This window comes from Aulonocara sp. 'chitande type north' Nkhata Bay, linkage group LG11 (genome assembly GCF_057382095.1).
Source record: "Aulonocara sp. 'chitande type north' Nkhata Bay isolate Kocher_YH1m ecotype deep benthic linkage group LG11, A_spYH_male_GT1.1, whole genome shotgun sequence".
In the NCBI taxonomy this organism is placed as follows: Eukaryota; Metazoa; Chordata; class Actinopteri; order Cichliformes; family Cichlidae; genus Aulonocara; species Aulonocara sp. 'chitande type north' Nkhata Bay.
Window position 1 is genome coordinate 30,923,673 of NC_141354.1, and position 24,496 is coordinate 30,948,168.

Below are 24,496 nucleotides of genomic sequence, written 5' to 3' on the forward strand. Positions count from 1 at the left end.
GCTAAAGATTTGGCCCCATTCCCAAAGTCCTGGTAAAATAAATGTTGCACACTGACAGACAGTTTGGCTGACCCAGTTTAGATAAATTCCAAAATGTAAATGAAACCAACGGGTCAGAGTGGTAAGTGGGAGAGAAGTGGACAGTTTTTTACTGTAAACAGAAAGTTGTTCATTTGATTTCTTGCATCCTTATAGATAAAGTTGTCTTTTTTAAAAACGTATACGTCAGCTGGCTTGCATTGGTGCTGACTTCACAGACCTCAGACTGCTTCTCACCTCGGCAGTGGTCACGGAGCAGCCCTTCCTGCACATTCCTGGGGCTGTGGAAGATAATTGCTGTGGTTTATGAGAGGGAGAGGCCCTGAAGAAACACTTCCACCAGACTTCAGTTGTTTGATTTTGTACTTCTCTCAGAATTTGAGACACGGGAGCAGGGTCTGTCTCCTCCAGTCTCCTAGTCTGTGGTTCCCTGCTGCAACTCTGTGTCGTCCAAATGTTCTACTCACTCTTAAGGCAGTTGCATGTTGAAATAAATTGAGTGTAAGAGTGCTGCACCGATGACAGGCTGCTCACTCGACACTTCAAAGTTTCTTTAAAGCTGTCCTTTTTACCCTGGCTGTCCTTTTCCCCAGTGGCATGCATCTTAACTCTAATCACTGTGCTTTGAAGGGAGCTCATTGTCTGCAAGCATCTTATTACGTGACATACAGTACATACAAAGGGAGTTAGCAGTGTTATTGTTGCGCTTTGTGTGAGGTATGGTAAAGCTGCTCATGATTATATAAATGGAGGCCCACATTGTTGGCCCCAAATCAGTGCTTGAGAGTGGAGAGAGTCCTTTACAGACTCTGGACTCACATGTTCCTCTTATTAACCCTCTTCTAAAGTTATAGATGACTGTCTGTTGTACAGTTTAAAAACAACCCTGGGTTTTGGGGGAAGTATGGCAAACGTTCATCCCAGTTTCAAAGCTTAAAACTGTAAGAAGCAGGCAGCCTAATTCTTAAAGGGCCGTTAAATGACTAGTTAAAGCAAAGTGTGTGTAAATCGCTTTCATTTGCAGTCCGCATACGTGATTGTTTGGAGAGTAATTAAATGTCTCCTTTTAACTGTTTTGACCAGAATATGAAGGTTTCCCATAATGACAGGTAATTTAATTTTTTTTCTAAACAGTTACAGTATCATTTTACCTAACCATTCGGTCTTTGCGGTTTTTGGATTTGTAGTCAAATCGTACATCAAGAGGCCGCTGGCAATGAATAATTTCATGAAGCAGCAGTTTTAATGAATGTGAGAAAAAAGGTAATGGCTGTGTGTTTTCTGGCGCCACATAATGGTTCAAGTAACATATCATTTCCATATCTTAACTGTTCGCTAAATTAAATTCAAATATGATATTTATTCTGATTGTTTTTTGCGCGGTTGACTGCTTGAGTGACTGGCTCTCAGTAGCAGAGATGTCAGACTCGTTTTGCATGGTGGGCCACATACAGCCCACGTTGATGTTAAGAGGGCCGGACCAATTAAATTGAACTTTATTTATATAGCGTCAAATCACAACAACTGTCACCTCAAGGTGTAACCAATGAAACGCCTCCATCTATCAAATCAAAGATTTTTACCTACACATTTAAAACCTGAGATATCGTAACATGCAGCGGCTTGCAAAAGTATTCGGCCCCCTTGAACTTTTCCACATTTGTCACATTACAGCCACAAACATGAATCAGTTTTATTGGAATTCCACGTGAAAGACCAACACAAAGTGGTGTACACGTGAGAAGTGGAACGAAAATCATACATGATTCCAAACATTTTTTACAAATAAATAACTGCAAAGTGGGGTGTGTGTGATTACTCGGCCCCCTTTGGTCTGAGTGCAGTCAGTTGCACATAGACATTGCCTGGTGAGTGCTAATGACTAAATAGAGTGCACCTGTGTGTGATCTAATGTCAGTACAAATACAGCTGCTCTGTGATGGCTTCAGAGGTTGTCTAAGAGAATATTGGGAGCAACAACACCATGAAGTCCAAAGAACACACCAGACAGGTCAGGGATAAAGTTATTGACAAATTTAAAGCAGGCTTAGGCAACAAAAAGATTTCTCAAGCCTTGAACATCCTACGGAGCACTGTTCAAGCAATCATTCAGAAACAGAAGGAGTATGGCACAACTGTAAACCTACCAAGACAAGGCCGTCCACCTAAACTCACAGGCCGAACAAGGAGGGCGCTGATCAGAAATGAAGCCAAGAGGCCCATGGTGACTCTGGACGAGCTGCAGAGATCTACAGCTCAGGTGGGGGAATCTGTCCATAGGACAACGATTAGTCGTGCACTGCACAAAGTTGGCCTTGATGGAAGAGTAGCAAGAAGAAAGCCATTGTTAACAGAAACCATAAGAAGTCCCGTTTGCAGTTTGCCACAAGCCATGTGGGGGACACAGCAAACATGTAGAAGAAGGTGCTCTGGTCAGATGAGGCCAAAATGCAAAACGCTATGTGTGGCAGAAAACTAACACTGCACATCACTCTGAACACATCATCCCCACTGTCAAATATGGTGGTGGCAGCATCATGCTCTGGGGGTGCTTCTCTTCAGCAGGGACAGGGAAGCTGGTCAGAGTTGATGGGAAGATGGATGGAGCCAAATACAGGGCAATCTTGGAAGAAAACCTCTTGGAGTCTGCAAAAGACTTGAGACTGGGGCAGAGGTTCACCTTCCAGCAGGACAATGACCCTAAACATAAAGCCAGGACAACAATGGAAGGATTTAAAACAAAACATATCCATGTGTTAGAATGGCCCAGTCAAAGTCCAGATCTAAATCCAATCGAGAATCTGTGACAAGATCTGAAAACTGCTGTTCACAAAAGCTGTCCATCTAATCTGACTGAGCTGGAGCTGTTTTGCAAAGAAAAATGGGCAAAGATTTCAGTCTCTAGATGTGCAAAGCTGGTAGAGACAAACCCTAAAAGACTGGCAGCTGTAATTGCAGCAAAAGGTGGTTCTACAAAGTGCTGACTCAGGGGGCTGAATAATTACGCACACCCCACTTTGCAGTTATTTATTTGTAAAAAATGTTTGGAATCATGTATGATTTTCGTTCCACTTCTCATGTGTACACCACTTTGTATTGGTCTTTCACCTGGAATTCCAATAAAATTGATTCATGTTTGGCTGTAATGTGACAAAATGTGGAAAAGTTCAAAGGGGGCGAATACTTTTGCAAGCCGCTGTAAGAAAAAGAAGTGTAATTTCAACCACACCAGTCACTCAATCACAAATTTCTATGGTAGATAGTGGGGAAAAAAATGGTAACTTTTCTCTCATTCAATTGTTTTCTTTTTTCTCTTAATCACGTCAATGAATGTCATAAAAGCTGTAAAATGTAGCAAAATACAGTGCAAAATATATGCCTTCACATTTTCCATGCAGTGAGGCTGGTTTGGAGTCTTTGCCGGGCCAATTCTGGCCTTATGTTTGGCACCTCTGTTCTATAGGCTAAAACCTTTAAATGTTGCCTTGTGATAACAATTCAGCGTGATCTAAAAGCCTGCTCGCTTTGTGGTGGATAGATAAAGTCTCATCTGTCAGCAACTGAACATTCGTGTTGCGTAATGACACTTAAAAGTCTCATTAAAGACGCGTGTTTTCAGTGGAATTTCTTAAAAGCACATTGCACTAAGGCAGATACCGTACACAGGTGCACGCAAGAGATAAGTGTGCAGTGATGATATTGCAGGTCTGCTAATGCCACACAGCTCTTTAAAGTTGAGGCTGTTTTGTGTTTGTATAAAAATTGACTGTGCATCATTATTTTGTACACTGTGCTCACAGTGTGCTGTAAATGATCTCTTTAAAGCTGTCTAGTGGGAGAGCTACAGAGGGTTTCTCTCTGGCCTGCACTGACCGATAGTCAATCGCTTTTTCAAAAACACATTCTATTGTGGTCTGCTGTGACACAACGCCCAGAGCTCGCAGTGGGAAAGGACCGTTTCTCTGTTCTGACATGTTGCGAGTACTTAACCCCAATTTATAAAAGATGCACTGTCGCCACCGCTGCTTGCTGCCGCTGCAGTACGCCGACAGCAAGCACATACACACAGACACACACAGGGCCTGTCCACCCACACGCTCTCACACATCATGTACACACAGCAGCTGCACCTGGGAATTTTGGCCTATCAGCTGCATATTCGCGATTTTCAATGCCGCTCTAGAAGACTGCATGAAGAAATTTATACGTATATAACAGAAAGTGCAGCCTGTCATCATAACATGTTATAAGAAAGTGATGTAAACATACAAAGAAGAGATTAGATCAAAATCTGTGAATGTATACAGTTTCAAAGCACCTGTTTCTCTGCTTTTTTGTCACAGCTGCTAATATATCTGATCACTTTTATATATATGATCCTTCTGAATAAAAACACCAATGGCTTGACTTATTGAGAATATTCTCCTATGTATTATTACCTCCCAACACTCTAACTTCTGCCAAGAAACAGTCAAACAGGCTCTCCAAAAATGTTCCACTTTTAATGCGTCACATGCTCTTCCCCCCGTGTCAGCTAATGTATCATGTAAAGTTTCTGTGGGTTCAAACTGAACTCATCTTGTTGTGGTCTTCTGTATGAAAGCATTACTTCTACATGTGTGGACTTCCTCTGAGATGCTGCTTTAAAAACAAAACAAAAACACCCACCACATTTTAAATGGTGCTTTTGTCTGTTCCACTCCTGTCCTGTAATGTTTATCTCCCTTCCCCCATCTCCTTCAACAGAAGCCCTACACTTTTACTGCCCCCCACTGAGATCCCTTGGCTCTGATTAGGTTCTTATTTATGTATCCTGTTACAGATAGAAGTCATGTCAGCTTCCATTGAGGCACTCTGCTCAGTTATACTGCCCCCAGTTGTGTCCACTAACTTGAGAGTTGAATGTGGACAAGTGATGTTTTTTTTTAAGATCTTCACCTAATTGTTGAGATTTTCAATTTTCACAGCAACTCCAGTTTGCATGTACAGTTCATATATAATTACTACTACATTTACTACAATTACTACATATATAAAACTAGAGTGTTGGAAGATCATTGTCTTATTTCACCAAAATAAAAAAGAATTAGAGAATGTGTGAATAATACAGGGGGAAATGATCTGATAGTGTACATTTTTGGTCTTATATACAGTGCTGTGCACAAGTCTTGAGCCATTCCTCATTTCTTGATAGCTTGCTTGCAAGGAGGCAGATTTTCTTGTATATTTTTTGTCATCTTGAACAAGTTTTCCAGGTTTTCTGAATGTTTTCAAAGCTTTTCTTCAACCATTTTCAAACCAGTCCTCATACCCGACCAGAGCAATGATTTTTGTTCGTTAAGCCACTTAATATCAACATATGAATCATTCAAGCATAAGGAAGGCAACCAGCTCAAGAGGTGAAACAGTGTTTTGCCTATGCATGACATTTTTAAATGGTATCTTCAGCAGAAGTGAACGGTTTCAATGGAAGGATGTCAAGAAGTCATTCTTAATGGAGGAAAACGGGTAGAAAAGCCTGAGGTATGCCAAATTACACAAGAACTCAACTGAAGGTCAGTGTCAGAAGTCTTATAGAGTGATGCATTGTCAACAGTATTTACAGAGGAGGAATTATGAATGCAGAAAACTGCCATCATATTTTAGTCCACTATGAAATACCATCTGGTAAGATCCTGATTGGCAGAAGCTTCATTCTTGACACGACAATGATCCCAAACACACTGCCAATGCAGTAAAAGCAGAGTCATGGTTTGGCCTCCCCAGCCCCCCCTCCACGTTATCGAAGCAGGCTGGGATCATCTTGACAGAGAACAGACTGAAAAGCAGCCAAAACCCAAAGAAGAGCTTTGAATGTCCTTCAAGAAGCCTGGAGAGCAATTCCTGAAGACTCCTTAAAGAAATGACAAGAAAGCTGCCTAAGAGAGTTCAGGCTCTGATAAAGTAAATCAAATATTGATTTCCAATCTCATTAAAATCAATTGTACAAACTCTGGTTTCGCCATATAAATTTCCATGTATACTTGCACGTATGAGTAAACCACTGTACCTCATTTATCTAGCAAAATATAAAGATTTTTGCACAGTATTGTACCACAAGGTCATGTCTCCTGTCATATATTGGGGCTGAAATCTCTCAAAAAGCACCAAAGTAAACTGAATACAGTCTGTTATCCCTTAATCATTGGTGAAACTTAAGTTTCACCTGCTTTGCATAGTCAGGATTCCACTGAGAGCAAAGACAGGTTTGATGGACAATTATGAAACGATGAAAACATCAACTGTAATACCATAAGATTGACCATCCCTGTGCTCTTTCCTCCCATGTCTTTCTTTTGTCTGCCTTTCCCACTCTCCTTTTCTCCAGCTCTTGGTCAAATAATGCTGTACGTGGACGGGATGAACGGCCTCATATCTCACAATGAAACGATCCAGTGGCTTTACACGCTGGTTGGATCCAAGGTAAAAAAAAAAAAAAAATGTAAAAATGACTCCACACTGTAGATATCCTGTAAGATCAACTCAACGACACCACCTGGCCACTGATGAGAAGGATAAAATCCTATACTTGCTGCCCTGCTGTCAGTGTGGTCACCTCAGCCCTCTACTGGCCAGACTGCAGTATGTGCAGCAAATGTGCAGCAGATGAGGGAGCTGCACTGGCTCTCTTTTCACACAGTTTTGATGTTCTTACAAATTACTTTCCTGCCTTTCCGTGTAAATACTGACAAACTATTTGGTGTCTGGTTTATTTTTCTTTTAATTTGAACCCTGTCTTTGTAATCACCTCGCCAGGAAAGAAAACTTGTTTTGCACCACCCCTCCCATTGTGTTGATTTTAACCTCAGCTTTGCAGCATATCATAACCATAACACTCTTCTCACCTACTTTTTTTTCTTAAATCTCTTTTTCCATATTTTACAGTGGTGTAAATCACTGGAAACATTTACTAAACCTTAGATATCTTGCTTTATTTTGAGGCTCATCTGTGGTTCAGCATTTTGATTTTTATGGCATTTTTATACCGTCTGACTGCTGTACAGTGTGTTCCCATGAGCTGTCAGAGGCACACAGCACTCTTATCAAAACCTTGCAAGACTGCCCCTAAAGGAAAGGGCTTTTACCATTTGATGCCATTAAGCATCTGGAATTTAAAGGGCTTGCACATGCTCATCATAGTTGTTTGCAGAAACATTAAGTTCACAGTTGAATTTGTGCGCTCTGTGTTTGTTGCTTTAACAGATTGTTTTTCTTTCCACAGTTTCGTCTGGTGGTGAAGACATCCCTAAAGCTGCTGCTGGTGTTTGTCGAGTACACCGAGTCCAATGCTGCCCTTCTCATAAAGGCTGTGAACGCTGTGGATACCAAAAGGGGTACGATGCTTGCATAACTGAGAAACAAACATAAATGCACAACACTACTGTCAAAGGAGGGACCGACTCGTTCTCTATTCCCACACTCACATAGTATAGATATTAATAAAGGAGAAAACATCGGAAACCTGCTGCATTAACCAGAGTGTCAGTGAATTCAGTGTGTAATATGTTGGAGCTAATGGAGTTATTTGCATATGCTAGTCTTTAAGCCAATCATAAATTCCACTTACTTCCCCATAAAACTACAGTGTGTGCTACTATTTAATCATTGAATATGTTCACCTTATATTTAGTCTCTGTGGGATTTGTTGCTACATAGCATCATCATTAAGTTTTAATTCTCGGCTGCTCAGTGAAACCTGAGCAGTAAAACACAGAAAGCGCAGTCCGATCAGTTGTTCTCAGCCGCGCCACAGCCACACATGGAATGAGGCTTATTGAGAAGGAGTCTATCTCCTGCCTGCAGTGGGGTTCAGTTACCTGCCATCCTAAAAGCTCAGCATTGTGCTGTGGCATACAGCAGGGGGTTGGTCATCCGTGTGCAGGGCTCAGGTATCCCTCTGTCACTTCTGCTGTTGCGTAAGAGGACTGAACATGATCCCCTGTCTCCCGATGAGAGGAGTTGGTCTTCATGGCTGAGACGGTGCTCCTTGCTTATTGCCACATGCAGACGCCTCCGTTTTTTGTTTTTCATTTTTACTGCTGTGTTTCTAGAGGAAGATGAAAGCCATACTGCAAAGTCTGCTGGCGCAATAAGATGACTTAAAAGGTTTTATTTTTTATATTGCTACACAGCGACAGAGCCAAATCGGTTTTTATGACAAACTGTGAGATGATCAAATGGATGATTTCAGATTTTGTAGTTGTTCAGCATCTTTGTAAACCTTGAAATAACTTTTCTTTTTATACACACTTGTGTTGCATGTGTTTTCATGATGCAGGTACAAAACTGTGGTCAAATGTCATGGAGATCCTTGATGAGAAGGATGGAGTGGATACAGAGCTGCTGGTGTTCGCAATGACGCTCATCAATAAGGTCAGTAAATACTATTTAGATACTATTTAACCAACTATTTCTGCATTACCTTGGAGTATAGCATTTACCTGCCTGTCTCTAGTGGTTTTCCTTCCCAATCTGCTACATTTAAAGCCCCCTTTATATATTGTATATAGATTGTTTTATCAGCACCTGAATAATGTAGAGATAACAAAGAAAGTCTTTTGAGGTGAGAGGTCATTTGTATTTGTGTGTTTGTGGGATTGCAAATGTTGCTTATATGAAATTGCAGTAACTGTGGTAATGAAGAATAAACTGCAGGAGTGTAAAATGATTTAAGTGTGGATACAGGGCTGCTGGTGTTCAGTGTTTATTATCCTTGTGGATATAGAAAAATGTGTTTACATACTACTAATGTGTTTAGGTATACAGCCTGGCTACAGATCGTTTTTAAATATATTACTTGAATATATTATTTATTACTCAGATTAGCTTCAGTCCTGCAGGTGAATTATCAGTTTAGTTTTGTTATTGTTTCATTATCATGTGTTGGCCCTGGCAAGTATCGAGGGTGTACCCTTCCTGTTGCCCTGTGACAGCTTGAATGATTGGATAAGCAGCTAAGAAAATGGATGGATGGAAAATCGCATGTGTTTGCTTCTGTGCGTGTCTCAGACGTTGGCAGGCCTACCAGACCAGGACTCCTACTATGACATGGTGGATTGTCTGGAGGAGCAAGGCATCGAAGCCACGGCCCAGAGACACCTAAGCAGAAAAGGCACTGATCTCGACCTCGTGGAACAGTTCAACATCTATGAGGTCAGGAAGCCTTCAGTACAAACCTTTATCTCTGTACAAACAAGCTCAGTGTGTCTAATAAGTCAAATAGCAGCCGGGAATGCGTCTGTGTAAAGATCCCTGTTATACTTTATTCACTCGCTGTCTCTTTGACCTAGATGACTCTCCGTCATGAGGACGGTGACGATGACACCCAGTTGCCCCCGAGTGGGCGAAAGGACCGCCGGCGGGCCAGTGTCGGCGGCACTAATGAGAGGCGAGGCCTGGAGAGAAGACGCAGCCGGAGACATTCGCTTCAGAATAGCAGAGGCCATGCTTCTGCCCCAGCATCACCCAGCACCAGTCACGCTCGTGCAAGTGGCTTCCTCCGCTTTGGTAGCCAACATGAAGATATCAGTGAAAGGTAAAGTTTGCAAAAGAAGCAAAGGAGAGGAGAAGTGGAAGAGAATTAGGACACTAAAAGAAAGATTTAGTTTGGCGTTTATTAAGTAATGACCTAGAGCAGAGCACATGCACAGGCAGGTCGACCATGACCTCGTTATTAAATGTTTCATCCAGCTGGGTGATCTAAAGCCTGAAAGATAGCTGCAAGTAAAAAGGAATCACAAATGATTCCCATTGAGTTATTTTACAGGAAGGCTGCCCGACTACAAGTGTGTATTATATTTCATTTGTGGAGCTCTACCCTGTCCAGAGCTGAGGAAAAGAATTTCATTATATAGTAATTTAAAGAATGGCAAAGAGAAGACTGCTGCAGCAAAGTGACATTTAAATTAATTTTCTGTCACAGACATTCTCCTGCCGCTCGAGGAAAAAGGAAGCCTTTGCAAACACGAGATATGAGCTATCTGCTCTCACTCTGAAGTCAGGCTTCCTTCAGCGGGCGTGCACTGAACTTAAACTCCACCATGCCACATGTTTTATATATGACAGACCTTGGTGACTGCACAGACTGCATCTGGTGACTCCGGCAAGAAGCAAATTGCAGCCTTGTTTAAATGCTTAAAGGGATTATACCCGATAAAAGCACAGATCCTTTTGATGAACATTACTTTAACCTCTTTATTCTAGATCATGCTCCAGGAGGCAAACTGGAAATTATTTGTAGTCTTCTTTTTTGTCTTTCTCTCCCCAATCATTATTAACAAGCTTTTTACAAGAAGCATACCCCTTACCCCTGGTAGCACTCAGATCTTCAGGTTAACTTAAATTCAATCCAGCAGGTCATATGATACCATGCTAGCTAGCTTCTTCCAGTCCACCACAGGAAATTCAAGCCGCCTTTGAAGATCACAATTTTCCATATTGTTAATGAAATCCAGACAACTGAGAGAGATCCAAACAGCAAACCGGCCCAGACTCGTGTATGGCGACCCCCAAACTATCAGCTCAAACACACAACATATCCTACAGGCTTAACACTCCTTATTAAATCAAATACTCTTCTTCTCTTTTGTATTAGTGGTATTATTAAAGTTGTCCTTTAACTGTTTTATCATGTCATAAAACCAGGATTACTAAAATTCTACTAACCTTCTCAGGCATGTCTCTCTTCTACACTAATAATTTTAATGCTTTCTTAAAAAGCATGTCTGTAGATTTTCGTCATTTCTGTGTGCTCTCCCTTTCATCTTCTGCTGTGTGGTTTCACGTTGTCTTTGTCCAATTTCTCTTCTCTCTCGCCTCCCCTGCATCCTCCTGTTCCTCCTTTCAACCCTCAACCCCTCCTCGCCCACCACAGGGAAGAGGAAGAGGAAGACGATGAGGCTGATAAGGAGGAGGGTGAGGAGGAGGAGGAGGAGGATGAGGCAGATGATGAAAGTCATCCAGTCTCTGATTCCTCTAGTCAGGGCACTCACAGGTATTTTAGGCCAACTACCGTGATACAGTTTCTCCATTTTTATTCACACAGTGCCTCCCTACTTTCTCTTCCATTTTGGATTATTTTCACTCTCTCTCGACTCCTACTCTCTTGTATTTTGTCATCCTAGTGCGGTTCCAGATGTAGCAGACACTCCTAACATGTGTTTGAACATAAAGTGTATGGCCAACATCCTCCCTAAAGCCAGTGACCCTGAACGGCAGAGAGAGTATCTCAGCGTCAAGACCAGGGCATCTTCTCCTGTGTCCGTTCCACCTAAAAAGAGGACCTTTAGTCCTTGGTGTGTTCCTCACAGCCACCTGACTCTTTCTTCCAATTTGCTTTGAATAGAGCGGCAAGCTCAACACACCCTCTGTATCAGTCCACCCCAGCCTCTCCACCCCTTTTCCATCCCTCTGTCCCCTGACTTAAACCAGAGGCAGGTGTCGTTTGCGGTTGAGAAAGCACTACTTTACATGCACACCTCTCAATGTGGAACCACTCCATCACCGTTGTCTGTGTATATCTCACTATACCTTTACCCAGCATTTCAATCATAAAAATACAAATAATTGTACAAAAATGAAATGCCATCACTGAAGACTTGCACTACACGATGAAGTTATTAAGCCCCGTCCTTTTCCATGATGTTGGAAAGCATTATTTTGCATTTAGTCCTCATCTGTCTTTCATTGTGGCTCTGTGCCACAGTTAATCCAAGACAAGGCGATAAATGATGTCAGAGCATTAATGAGTTTCAATTGTTACTGTGGGTTACAGTTACTGTGTAGTTCTGCTCATGTTTAAGCTGAAGTCTGTAGGTCTGTAGCAACAGAAACCACATTGCTCTGCATGTAGCAAATGGTGTTCACTGGACAATAAAAAATGAACACTAAATTATGGTAGATTTTGCTTTTTAAATTGCACGCTTAATCAGTGAGACAGAGGGAGATATTGTATCGTCCCTGTCTGCTCTGTCGTCTTGTAGTCTTGCAGCCCTCCTTCCTCAAACTGTCTTCTTTATGTGACTAACAGCTAGATATTTAATCTTTGGAGTCTTTCAAATCTGACTTGACTTTTCTCTCACTTACATCTTCAGTCTGACAGATAATACATCTCCTTCATCTTGCCCTGCTAGAAAGCCCTGCTGGGCTGAAAGGTAAGACAAGGAGTCAACAGGCCAATGTTAAACAAGATATATAAGAGCTTTAGAGTTGAACAGTAGTATAAAACCTTTGGCACAACAGTGACTGGGTCTGCTTAAGTTACTGAAAATGTAATGATACCATTTTTACTGTTGTGCAAGTTAGTCAAAAATAATAATAATTACAGCTGAGCTGTTTTCACACACAGACATGGATGAGCAATAACTGATGGATGGATTTTCTCACAGTGATGCTGCTGAACTGCCTTAGTGGGATTTAAGTTATACAGTTATAAGTCATACAGTGCTTAAGAAATGTATTACACCACCACCCAGTGCAAGAGCACATAGCTATAGCTGCACGGAATTAAGAGTACTGGTAATTACCAAAATCATTTTTGATGTTCTTGTAATGGCTAGTCCACAAGTATGTGCAAGCTCTTTAATAAATATTATATTTTTCTTGCTAAAATATATTTAATAATATCTCAAATTTATTGTTTTACAAAAAACATCTGAAAAAACGTCATTTGTCAGGTTTTTTCATCTTTTTGTTTTTATTAAGAGGCCACATTGAAGTTATTTACTTAAATTGTTTTAGTGGTGATGATGTGCATCCACCTCTGTGTCTTCGTCTGTCTTCAGCACAGTACATATTTTTTCCTTTTCTTTTGACAGAATCAGTGGCAATGGCACTCCACATCCTGGCGTCAAATCCATATCCCAGAACCAAACTCCTACATCACCCGTCCATCGTTTTAATAGTTCAGCAACCTCCACACCAGAATCCAAACCTGACAGGTTAGCAACACGGCTAATGCAAACGATTTTTAATGTTAACTATAACTCTGTCAAGCTTTTATTTTGAAGAAACTTCCAAATGCATAAATCAAAGTATATGTCATTCACTTAATTAGCAATAATTTAATCTTATTTGCTCTTTTTCTCTGATTCACAGACCTGCTATAGGGGGGCTGCTAACATTATCATACAGACAGCATCAGGAGTCTCTGGCTGCAGAGAGAGAGAGGCGACGCCAGGAAAGAGAGGAGCGACTGCAGAGGATTGAAAGAGAGGAGAGGAACCGCTTTAGGTTAGCCTCCCTTATGTGACTTCTTAGCATTAAAAAAAATGATGTATAGCTTCTGTACAGTGGAACCTATTAAAGACGGGTTAACAACAGGCCATCTTCACTCACTAAAGATGACCACGTATCTCTCCAGTGTGAGGATACGTGGTGATGGTGAGGATAACCAGATAAACTAAATGGTCAAAATTATTGGGCCACACCTCTTAAACTTTGAAATCAGCTAATTTCACTCCGTTGCCACTGGTGTTTAAAAGCAAGCACCTAACTATTCAGTCTATCTTTGCAAACATTCGTGAATTAATGGGTCGTTTTAAAGGTCATTCTTGTCAGAGAAGCTCAGGAGAATTTTCACTGAGCATGACATCCCAGTGGACTTAAGACCCAGCCACACCCTCAGATGAACACTGGTTCAAAACTAAGCAACACAGTGTATTGCTGTGCAGTGCGGCGAGCAATGCTCAGACGTCTACATTGGAGAAACCAAACTGCCACATCATAAATCGCACAACATACAAGAGCCACCTCAACAGGACAAATTTGGCTGTGGATCTGCATCTAAAACATAAAGGCCACTCTTTCGAGGATGCCAGTGTTCACGTTTTGAACTGACAAGAGTAAAAAAAGGCCATCTATGTCCACTCTGAACATCCAGCATTGAACAGAGGGGGTGGCAAGAGATCCCATGTAAGTCCAACGCTCTGCTGATCCAGTAACTGCACAGTTCCTCCTCTGACATCAACATCAGCAGCTCCTGTAAGTTTAATGTGTACACAGCCCAGTACTTTTGTCCATACAGTGGTGTACACTGTAAAGAGAATAACGGCAGATGGAGCATCATACGGCGATCTCTTTGTACATATCAGATGTAAATAAAAATCTTATGTAGTATGAATGCAGGTTTAAACTGTCTTTTGCCCATGCTCTCCCTGCTCTCCATGATCCGTTTCTGTCTTTCTGTCTCAGTCGAGATTATGTTGAAAAGAGGGAAGAAGCAAGACAAGCCAGAGAAGAAAGGTGAGGTTACTTTGTTTCAGGGTTTCACATGCATGCACTGCTGCAGCTGTGAAGCTAGGTTAAAAACTAAAAAGCATTTTAATATCTGATCAGATATAAGATGTACAATTTGCCTCAGCCTTAAGCTGTTCCAACGTTTAACAGGAATAGTGTGTAGTTGTCTTTTGGCATGCATGTTTTTTGAAAATGCAACTTACACAATTTTGAGGGACATGTGAAGTGTTACCTCGTGCCAAAAATCTTATAGAGAACTTTGGCAACTTTATCAACATGGATATGATTTGTCATCATTTCAGTCATTGAGTAATGGGACTATGGCTCCATTTTCCGTAATTACCCTGGAATGAGACAATGTAAATGGCTTCTATTCATTGACATAACTTTTTGATCATTGTTATATGAGGTCATCATACCTCTAAAGTCTAAACTGTCATGTATATTTCAATAGTTAGAGTTGCTGGAGATTTATGCTTACATAGATGTCACTACCCCAAAAAACATCATCCTCATCACCATAACAAATTTACTGTGCATCTTGTATTTTATTTAGTTATCCATTACCGCTTTTCATGTAACTACAGCGCAGTGTCCACATAAAAGTAAAAGCAGCTGTTTGTCACTGCAGGTACAAGGCTGTGGAACGGGTAGCTGCGGAGGAGTTTGAGCGGGAGCGCCCCAAAGTGCCAACAAGAGGGCGGACGGAGATAACTCTGTGTTTGAGTCCAAACCCCGCCAGCCGCTGTGCTACACCTTCATCCGTGATTTCACAGGAAGACACCTCCACCATCACACACCAGAGTTTGGGTACACCTTGTTTGTCAAACATGTATTCTTCATTAGGACTTGAGAGATATGTGCATGAATGAGTGAATGAATGCTTGATGACACAGCTGAAGGACACAATACTGGCTGTTTGTGCTCCTGTCTCCCTCACTTGGCCTGTCATTAAAACTTGATAAAAATAATTCTGTTTCCATCTGCTGTGATTTAATGGCTCCTAGTGTAGTGGTTAACACATTTGCCTTATACGCAAATAATATAGGGTTCTAGTGTACTCCTTGTACCAGTTCCAAGCCTGTGTAAGAGGGAGGGTTGCATCCAGTCCAAAAACCTGTGCCGAATAAATTGTGCTTATTCATCTGTTGTTGTGACCACTTAGTAAATAAGGGAAACCATCTATATTTACGTTACAATATAAAGCACCTTGAAGCAAGTGTTGTTGTGATTTGGCGCTATATAAATGATAAAGTCAGACAAAGCAACAAAAGGAGAAGCTGGGCTGAAGCTGCACTGCAATGTAGATGTGCAGAGGTGCTTACGCTCGGCCTTCAGCTCCTATGGATTGATATCAAAGGTTAACAGCTGATGGACTCTCAGTAATTTCAAGATACTTCAATGTAAGATTGTAATCAGAAATTTCTTGTTTTTTTCTTCAGTTTATCTTCATAAAGCATGCTTCTTTGGTGACTTTAAACTGAAGATAAAGGCTGAAGCTGAAGGATTTTTCTCAGACTTTTTGTAAAGCATTGCAGTGTTTCAGCCAGTCGTATAAAGGGATTAGGTGATTGATTTATGTATTTCAGTCTGAGAATGTCAGTATCAGCACACTTAATGATATGCCAGGAAGCAATTTTAAATATATTTTTAGATTTTCCTTTAACTTTTTTTTTGTTCTTGAACACTATCAGAGTTATACGTTGGCACATAACTCTGTACAGAAACATTTAAAGTAACATTTTTCTTTAATATTGCCGTAATTTCTCTTCCAGGAACAGAACACATCCCACATGCTGAACCACAGACCAGAATAAAAAGCGCAGCACCAGAGTTACCAGTATTAGAACCTTCCCCTGCACCTCCCCCTGAACCAGACAAACAGCAAACTGAGGCGGCGTCGCAGGCAGAGACAGAGGATGTTGTTGCTGAAGAGAAGGTAGCGGTAGAGGTGGCTTCAATTGGACAGTCAGGCAAGAGTAAGGAAGAGACACGAGAGCAGGTGAAGCTTGAGGAGCGGAGACAGCGTATGGATGAGGCAGAAGAAGAAGAAGCAGATGTAACTGATAAGGTAAAGGAGGGAGAGCCGGATGTAGAAGCAGAAGCAGTAGAGTTGGAGGAGGAGTCTGAGAAGGAGCAGGTGACAGATAGGGATGTAGATGACAGTGTGCTGTTGAGTGAAAAAGAGAGGCAGAATGAAGAGGTGAATGAAAAGGACAACTGCTCTGCATCCAGCATCTCCTCCACAAGTAGCACTCTGGAGAGAGAGGAGCGGGAGGTGAAACTCAACCGTGAAATCGAAGCAGGTAGAGTTAAAACATTTTGCAGATTTTATTTGCTTACTTTGATGATCAACTATTCATATTACCTTCTATTTGATCGAAATTGTTTCTATACCTTCAGGCCAATGGACTCAGTGCATTGAAGAGGCAGATGTGAATGACCACTGCAACAAAATTCTCAACGGGAAACGCTTCATGCTGGACATGCTCTATGCTCAGAAGACGGCCGCTGAGGATGATGGGAAAGTGGGAGAATCTGAAAAGGAGAAGTGTAAATGTGAGAAGGAGGAGGTGAATGACTCTGTGGCGAGTTTGGCTAGCAGGATCTCCACACTGGAGGCTCACAGACAGGCCAGAGAAGAAAATGTGAAAAAGATGGAGGTGGGAAATCTGGACAATCAGGGCAGCGTCCGGGCAGTGGCGGGGAAGTTTGGAAATTTGGTCAAAGGCCTGACATCTCCACCTGAAGCAGAGACGTCAAAAGAGCAGCAACAGGCTGAAAAATCATCGCCCGCTGCCTCGTCAACGTTAGCCCCAAAGAAAGAGTCGGACTATATCTGGGATCAGTTGATGGCCAAACCAAGAGAGCTGCGGATCAAAGATATGGACTTCACCGACCTGAAGGATGAGGATGACATGGACATTTTAGATATGGACAGCACGACAGGGTCAGGTGACCTAATACCACCTCTTCCTCCCCTGCCGTGCAATACCGCCCTGCCACCACCACCACCACTGTTTGGATGCCCCCCACCTCCTCCCATCCTTGGCAAAATGATGCCTCCACCTCCACCATTTATGGCCCCTATCCCTCCGCCATCCCCTCAGCTGAGCCGAGGGGATATTCCTCTCTTCCAGAAGAAGAAGAAGACCATCCGTCTCTTCTGGAATGAGGTTCGTCCTGTGGACTGGCAGTGTAAGAGTCATAAATTCTGTAAGGATTCTCTCTGGTCCAAACTGGAGCCAGTTACACTGGACACATCCAAGTTGGAGCAGCTGTTTGAGTCCAAATCCAAGGAGCTCTCTGTCACGAAGGTAATTGCTGTCTAGACTGCTATTAGAGCAGCTCTCCTCCCTAGCTGGTTATTTGAAAGGATCATTTTGTGATTTAGTTTGGTGCTAATTGTGCTTGTTGTCTCATATAAATCAGGAAGCACACGGTACAAGATGGACTTTAGATTAAGTCACCCCTACCTCTATGTTAAAGTAAACTATGGGACCAGAGCACATCAACACATTCTTAAATCTTCAGAGTTATTACAGGATCCACTGATTCAAAAATCTGTAGGTTCAGGGGCCAACCCTGCTCCGGAAACTAAAATATGTTCTAAAATAATGCCTTCAAGTGCAGAAAGCTGTGACATTTTAAGAAACATGTACTGTAACACCAAGAAACACTGCCATGTAGACCTCCAAGTCTTTTAAGCACAGACCACACAAGGAATCAGGAAAAAGAAAAAATAATTATAACTGAGGTTTTTCTACCAAGGTTGATGTGTTGGATACATTTTTGCAAACTTCTTACACACTGGTAATATTCTGTATCTTGTAGAAAGCAGCTGTTGATGGCAAACGGCAAGAGATCATAGTCCTGGACTCAAAGCGCAGCAATGCTATAAACATCGGTTTGACTGTCTTACCTCCTCCCCGCACAATCAAGACTGCCATTCTCAACTTTGATGAGTACGCACTAAACAAAGAAGGCATCGAGGTAAGTCTTTTTAATAAGGTTCTGCCTTATGACGCACACCTATGGACTCTTCCTCTCTCTCCCACTCATCTTAACTCCCCAGCTTATCAGAATACAGAGATGCTAAGATATATTGTGATCATCAGCTTGATTTCGAGTTGTTTTCATGCAATTTTGAATTGAATCTTCTCTTTTATTTACTCTGATTTACAGTAACAAAACAAAACAAAAAAATCAATGTGTTTAAATGGTATTATACGCCTGTTTTCCCACCTTCTCCCCAACTTTTCTCTTCCTGCCACTAGAAAATACTCACAATGATCCCCACAGAGGAGGAGAAGCAAAAGATCCAGGAAGCTCAGCTGGTCAACCCTGCTATCCCCCTGGGCAGCGCTGAACAGTTCCTTCTCACCCTCTCCTCCATCACAGAGCTGTCTGCTCGCCTGCAGCTGTGGGCATTCAAGATGGACTATGAAATTATTGAGAAGGTCAGAATCAATCATGCCTGTAGCAGTAGCAAAAGTGCATTATATCTCATTTTTGCTTCTAATTTTCTTATAATAAAATTTAATTTTGTGAATTAAAAAGGATATATTAGGAAATATGCTTGCGATTAGTTAGTGAAATATGAGCAATTATCGCACGAAATCTGTAAATATGAAGCTACAGCCAGTTGGTGATTATCTTGGCTTAGCAACAGCTTTCCAGTAGACTTCAGTACAACTGTACTTCCTTTTGCACCCAGTGGTCTCCCCCTGCTGGCCACTAGAAAGAATGCAGGTTTGAGGCACTTTCAAACTATCTTCACTTTTGACGTCCACAAACTTCATCCGCCTTTTATATACAGTGAATAGTTTAAACAAGATTTGTTTTTCCTATATGGGGTACATCTGTATGATGAGAGAAGAACAGACTTCACTGGAAAAAAAATAGGCATGCAGGGATGTGTCATGTGCTTCATGACTGTATTTTCCTGCTCTTTTAGGAAGTGGCAGAGCCTTTGCAGGACTTGAAGGAAGGAATGGATCAGCTGGAAAAAAATAAGACACTCAGATACATTTTGACCACGTTACTTGCCATTGGCAACTTTCTCAATGGCTCCAATGTAAGTAAACCTCCAAGTCGTTTGTAGCGTTTACTCGCTTTGTACATTTTCTGCAGTGCTCCTCACCCCCCACCTCCTCTGACAGCCTATTGATTTGGCAAGAGTTCTGCGTGCCTGACTGCACCAGATACTGTCCTTCTACAGTAAAAACACTTGTCAAGGCCTCTGCTAAACCTGGTCCTTTCTCTGTGTGTGTGTGTGTGTGTGTGTGTGTGTGTGTGTGTGTGTGTGTGTGTGTGTGTGTGTGTGTGTGTGTGTGTGTGTGTGTGTGTGTGTGTGTGTGTGTGTGTGTGTGTGTGTGTGTGTGTGTGTCAAAAAGAGAAAAGGGGAGGGAAGGTTTTGGGATTCCTGAGAATTTCTTTCTGTCTGGCCTTTTTATGTGTGAACCTGCATATGTGTCTCTGTTTTTTTCCCTCATTTGTTTTGTTTTTGTCTCACTTTGTCATCTGTGTTTCTTTGCCCTTGCGTGTGCCTCGGTGTGTATGCAGCTGTGAGTAAGTGTATTTATGAATGAACCTCTGGGATATGCGAGCCAAACATGCAAAGGGGAAACATAAGTCATCAACATCAAAACAGGCAGTTACCGTAAATAATGGCCACGTTTATATTTTGCAGTAAGCCATTTAAAGCTGGCAGGAGAACAAGGGGAGATCCCGTTAGGATTAGGATTATGTCTTTCATTCTGGCTTTTTAGCTTCGCTGTGGTGAGCAGAATAATCAGTCAGCCCTGAAATAGAGTGTAGTTTCAGTCTAATGAATCTACGTATCTACTCTTAGCTCTTTTCAACTCCCTTTTTTTTCCCTGACTCTGCCAAAGAGGAAGTTCACTGCAGTTTTGGTCCTAGAGTAGCAGCATTTGATTTTAATTTTAGACCATTGTTTCCATCCCACACTCTGAGAGTGCTCCTGTGTTTGCATATATCTCTAGGCTAAAGGCTTTGAGCTGAACTATTTGGAGAAGGTCCCTGAGGTGAAGGATACAGTTCATAAGCAATCTCTGCTGCACCACGCCTGCTCCATCGTGGTTGAGAAGTTTCCAGACAGTACTGATCTCTACTCTGAGATTGGCGCTGTTACCCGCTTGACCAAGGTTCCGTTTAAAATTTCACTTTAACAACTAATCTAAAATAGTTTGTTGTTAGTAGACATAAATGCCAATGCCACATCACCTCAAGTCTGTCTTGGTTGTTAGGTGGACTTTGACCAGCTTCAAGACAATCTGGCCCAGATGGAGAGAAGGTGCAAAGCATCATGGGATCACCTGAAAGTCATTGCAAAACATGAGATGAAACCAGCGTTGAAACAAAAAATGTCCGACTTCCTCAAAGACTGTGCAGAGAGGATCATCATACTCAAGATTGTACATCGAAGAATTATCAACAGGTGCATTCACATGTAGATAATCCTTTACACATTAAAGCTTTCCTTACGCATTTTCCAGAATTTTTATATCTTAGAAATATAACTGTGTAATCAGATTTTGAATTCTCGTTAATGATAAAGCATGTATAATGATGCATTGTCGCTCTACTCTTCTCCAGGTTTCATGCTTTCCTGCTGTTCTTGGGCCATCCGGTGTATGCAGTACGTGACGTCAGCATACACCGCTTTAGCAAGATACTGAGCGAATTTGCTCTAGAATATCGCACGACAAGAGAGCGCGTGCTGCAGCAGAAACAGAAGAGGGCCAACCACCGAGAGAGGAACAAGACCAGGGGAAAAATGATAACAGATGTAAGTCGTCTTCAGCCGACCTACACGCACATTTTTCCATTTCATAAACCTCGTCTTTGTTTAGTTTGAGCTTTCTGATTTCTGAGAAACAATACGGCCCATCCCTAGACGCTGCTTATATCCTTAATCTGGTTAAAGCGCCAAATGCGGCATTTGTAAGGACATCGGTATAGCTCCTTGGTATTCACATGTATAGGTTTCTGTAACAACAATCAGTGAATTGTTTTTAGTGTATCCTATTCTGTAGCTGGAGCCAGCTAAGAAAAGCCAGAGCAAACACCTCACCGCATGATTAAAATCCCCCGGACTGTCAGAGCAGACTCAACAGCGGGCTCTGGCAAGAACACCCGCACTTCAAAAGGTCGCTAATTCAATCACTGTGTGAGAATTCAAACTCTGGATTTCTGGATGGCCCACTCCTCAGCTCACACTCCTACAAAGAAATTCAGTCAAATATGCTCCTCTGGGCTGCACAGCTTGAATCTGCAGTGATGATTTTATGGTGTACGACAGGGGTGTGAAACATAAGGCCCGGGGCCCAGAATCAGCCCGGCAGACAATCCAATCCGACCCGTTGGACATATTTGTCAAATGTAAAGGATGGAATAAGTTTTTAGACTTTTAACTGTATTTTTAGGACTTGTACAGCTTTTCCTACTGATAAACACCTCAGACCAAAGCCATTCATGCTGCAGTAAGAAAGTAATTGATAAAAAGTTGACAGGAAACCATGACAGGGAAGTCTATAGTAATTTTATCTACTATAGACATTTCTATTTTATTTCACAATGTGTCAGCAGTAGAATAAATAAGTAAAACAGGGCATTTTCTGTGAATTAGCAAATCATTCCACTTAATACTGAGCTACCAGAATTGTCTGTAATTTTATATATTTATTCTGTACAATTTAAGCCCAAAGAGTCATCCTGACTCATTTCTTTCAATAACCACAACAGCATTTCTTCATCATGTTGAAAAACTAAGATATTAACACTGCATTTCTTTTTCTTGTATTGACATATCTCAGCAATTAAATGCACAGTTAAACTACTTTACACTGACAGAAAGGGTATTTCCACCAGTCTGGCTCACTTAAGATAAAAGGGGGCTTAATTATGGCCCAAGATGTAAAATGAGTTTGGCATTCCTGTTCTAGGAGATGAAAGTCTCACGAAAATGCAGGTATTAAAAAGAACGTGTTTAAATATTTAAGGACTTCTGGTATTTGCTTTCTTCCTAAAAATTAGGTGACAAGACTGCACCACTGTCTTATCTTAAAACTCGTATATAAAAACTTATACTATTATTTTAAAGTCTGCAAAAATGTAATTTTTACTATTTTTTTTCCATAGAGTGAAGATGACAATGATAGTGAGGTAATTGTGTTTGCAGACAAGTGCATGGGTGTTTGCATTTAACCCTGTCTTTTTAGACACGCTGTTGTAACTTTGGAAAACACCAAGTGTTGTAACATCAGGAAAAACAGAGTCAATTGTGACACTGACAGGCTGTGTGTGTAAGAGAGACCGAGCGTGGATGAGGAAACTCGATGGACAGAAAGAAGTGTCTGCATGATATGTTCTGTTGATTGAATCTAACTTCAACAACTCACAGATACTCAGGTGAAATATAATGAAATTCTTGAACCCGGCATGTCAGCATTGTTTCAAGAACCAGTCTTGAGGGAGAAAAAAGATTGTATCTCAGAGTTGTGGGTGGAGTGTTTGAAATGCCTAACTGCTCCTGTTTTAGGTTAGAAAGCACTGTCACCTGTAAAGGTTTACCTGTGTGACGACTTTCATACGTAAAAGGTCTCAGAGCGTGGAGTTGAGTCACATTATACTGCTAACACAATCTCATGTGCCCGTCTGTTGCTGTAGAGTGGTAAATTTGGTGGAGCCCCTTCAGACAAACCGGAGAGTCAGCCTCAGAGTGTCCAGAGTGCCGAAGATGCAGCAGAACACGAGAACATGAAGGCCGTCCTAAAAAGTAGCCTGCAGAGTGGAGAGAGTGGATCATCCACAGTGCCGGGCCTTCGAACACGCACCAGAGCCAGTAGCACCAGAGGTTCTTCTCCTTTACGTGTTGTGCTTTTACACTTTTAAATATTTCCTTATTTTTACCACTGCCATCCAGAAAACTAGATTTGCATTATTCAAGTCAAACACAGTAACAGTTGTTTCATCTTTATTGAAGGAATTCTACCTAAAACCTAAGTTTAATTAGGACTATTTAGCAATGTAGCAGCAAATCTCTTCAATCTCTATGTTTATACACCACTTTGGTGCCTCTGCTCACCCCAACCAGTCAAGGCAGATGGCTTATTATTATTTTTCAGTTCATTTTTAATCAGTCATTTCAAGGCAGTAAGCAGCAATTCAGTTATAGGGGGGAGACATTATAGCAGGGAATGGTCATCCATGAATCTTTAGTTAAGTTTTGGATTTTACAAATAAATGTTATTTACATAAGACCAATTCACAATAGTGAAGGGGCTTTATATTACATGGCACAGACTACAAAATTAAGGAGAGGAATACAAAATTATTTGGTGATCCTCAGTGACAAAGCATATGGAGGACGAAGACTTTTTTTTTAACACAAATAAACTGGTAAAACCAGGCTGAGGGAGGGTTGTGGGAGGAATGTGAGTGTGACATAAAAGAGGAGCAGAACATCTTCCTGTTTTACGTTTACTTCAGCTGATCCAAAATGCCAGCTGAAGGCTTTTCAAGGGCCTATTATGACATCCTATTTACAAGATGTTGCTAAATGTTGTAGCAACATTTGCTGAAAGTAAGCATGCAAACTAAAAGTACTATCAAAAACGATTTGCATTAGTACTACAGGCCAAGGTAATGCTACTGAGTTCAAATATCTGCTCAGACATGCTATTTCTGAGATTTACAGAGCCAGATGCCTCAAGTTTAGTTAATTGAATTCAGAAATAACTACAATTACAGGTTATCAAGTCTGTCGTTAAGCCTGCTTGTAGTTTAACTAAATGACTTAGCCCTTTAAAGAATATTATGAGATGCTATTACCTTGGTACCATCAGACGTTTCGCTTACCCATTTTAACTGTGTTGTTTTAGGTCGTGTTGCCCCATGGTGCTCTGCCAACGACGACCCAGTAAACTGCACAGATGACACAGCAGACGAGATCATGGAGAGGATTGTCAGGTCAGCCACTCAGGGGCCCAGCCAGCGGACGCAGCCGCGGGAGAGGAGACGATCCCGAGCCAATCGAAAATCATGTGAGTGGTGTCAAATATTGGGCGAGCTGCCTCATTTCTTATCATACACAGAGCAGAAAGCTCCAATCAGCTCCATATGTAAACTCATATAATGCAAAAAAACAAAACATTTTTCC

General features: G+C 41.5%; 1 protein-coding gene across 6 annotated transcripts in view; it reads left to right on the forward strand.

The window, feature by feature from the left end:
- Positions 1-24,496, forward strand: part of fhod3b (formin homology 2 domain containing 3b) — a 91,166-nt gene that overhangs the window by 63,786 nt on the left and 2,884 nt on the right. Inside the window, exons 6-28 of one of the 6 annotated variants that reach the window (XM_086312063.1) lie at positions 6,407-6,501; positions 7,301-7,412; positions 8,357-8,451; positions 9,088-9,231; positions 9,369-9,613; positions 10,952-11,071; positions 11,202-11,372; positions 12,171-12,230; positions 12,894-13,016; positions 13,174-13,308; positions 14,269-14,319; positions 14,945-15,123; positions 16,089-16,619; positions 16,717-17,630; positions 18,148-18,306; positions 18,591-18,773; positions 19,271-19,390; positions 20,319-20,480; positions 20,583-20,773; positions 20,932-21,124; positions 22,477-22,500; positions 23,005-23,191; positions 24,219-24,380. In XM_086312063.1, coding sequence (XP_086168189.1) covers positions 6,407-6,501; positions 7,301-7,412; positions 8,357-8,451; positions 9,088-9,231; positions 9,369-9,613; positions 10,952-11,071; positions 11,202-11,372; positions 12,171-12,230; positions 12,894-13,016; positions 13,174-13,308; positions 14,269-14,319; positions 14,945-15,123; positions 16,089-16,619; positions 16,717-17,630; positions 18,148-18,306; positions 18,591-18,773; positions 19,271-19,390; positions 20,319-20,480; positions 20,583-20,773; positions 20,932-21,124; positions 22,477-22,500; positions 23,005-23,191; positions 24,219-24,380 — 4,356 coding nt within the window. The remainder of the gene's footprint in view (positions 1-6,406; positions 6,502-7,300; positions 7,413-8,356; positions 8,452-9,087; positions 9,232-9,368; positions 9,614-10,951; positions 11,072-11,201; positions 11,373-12,170; positions 12,231-12,893; positions 13,017-13,173; positions 13,309-14,268; positions 14,320-14,944; positions 15,124-16,088; positions 16,620-16,716; positions 17,631-18,147; positions 18,307-18,590; positions 18,774-19,270; positions 19,391-20,318; positions 20,481-20,582; positions 20,774-20,931; positions 21,125-22,476; positions 22,501-23,004; positions 23,192-24,218; positions 24,381-24,496) is intronic. The other 5 variants (XM_086312064.1, XM_086312065.1, XM_086312067.1 and 2 more) reach the window with 5 other exon arrangements.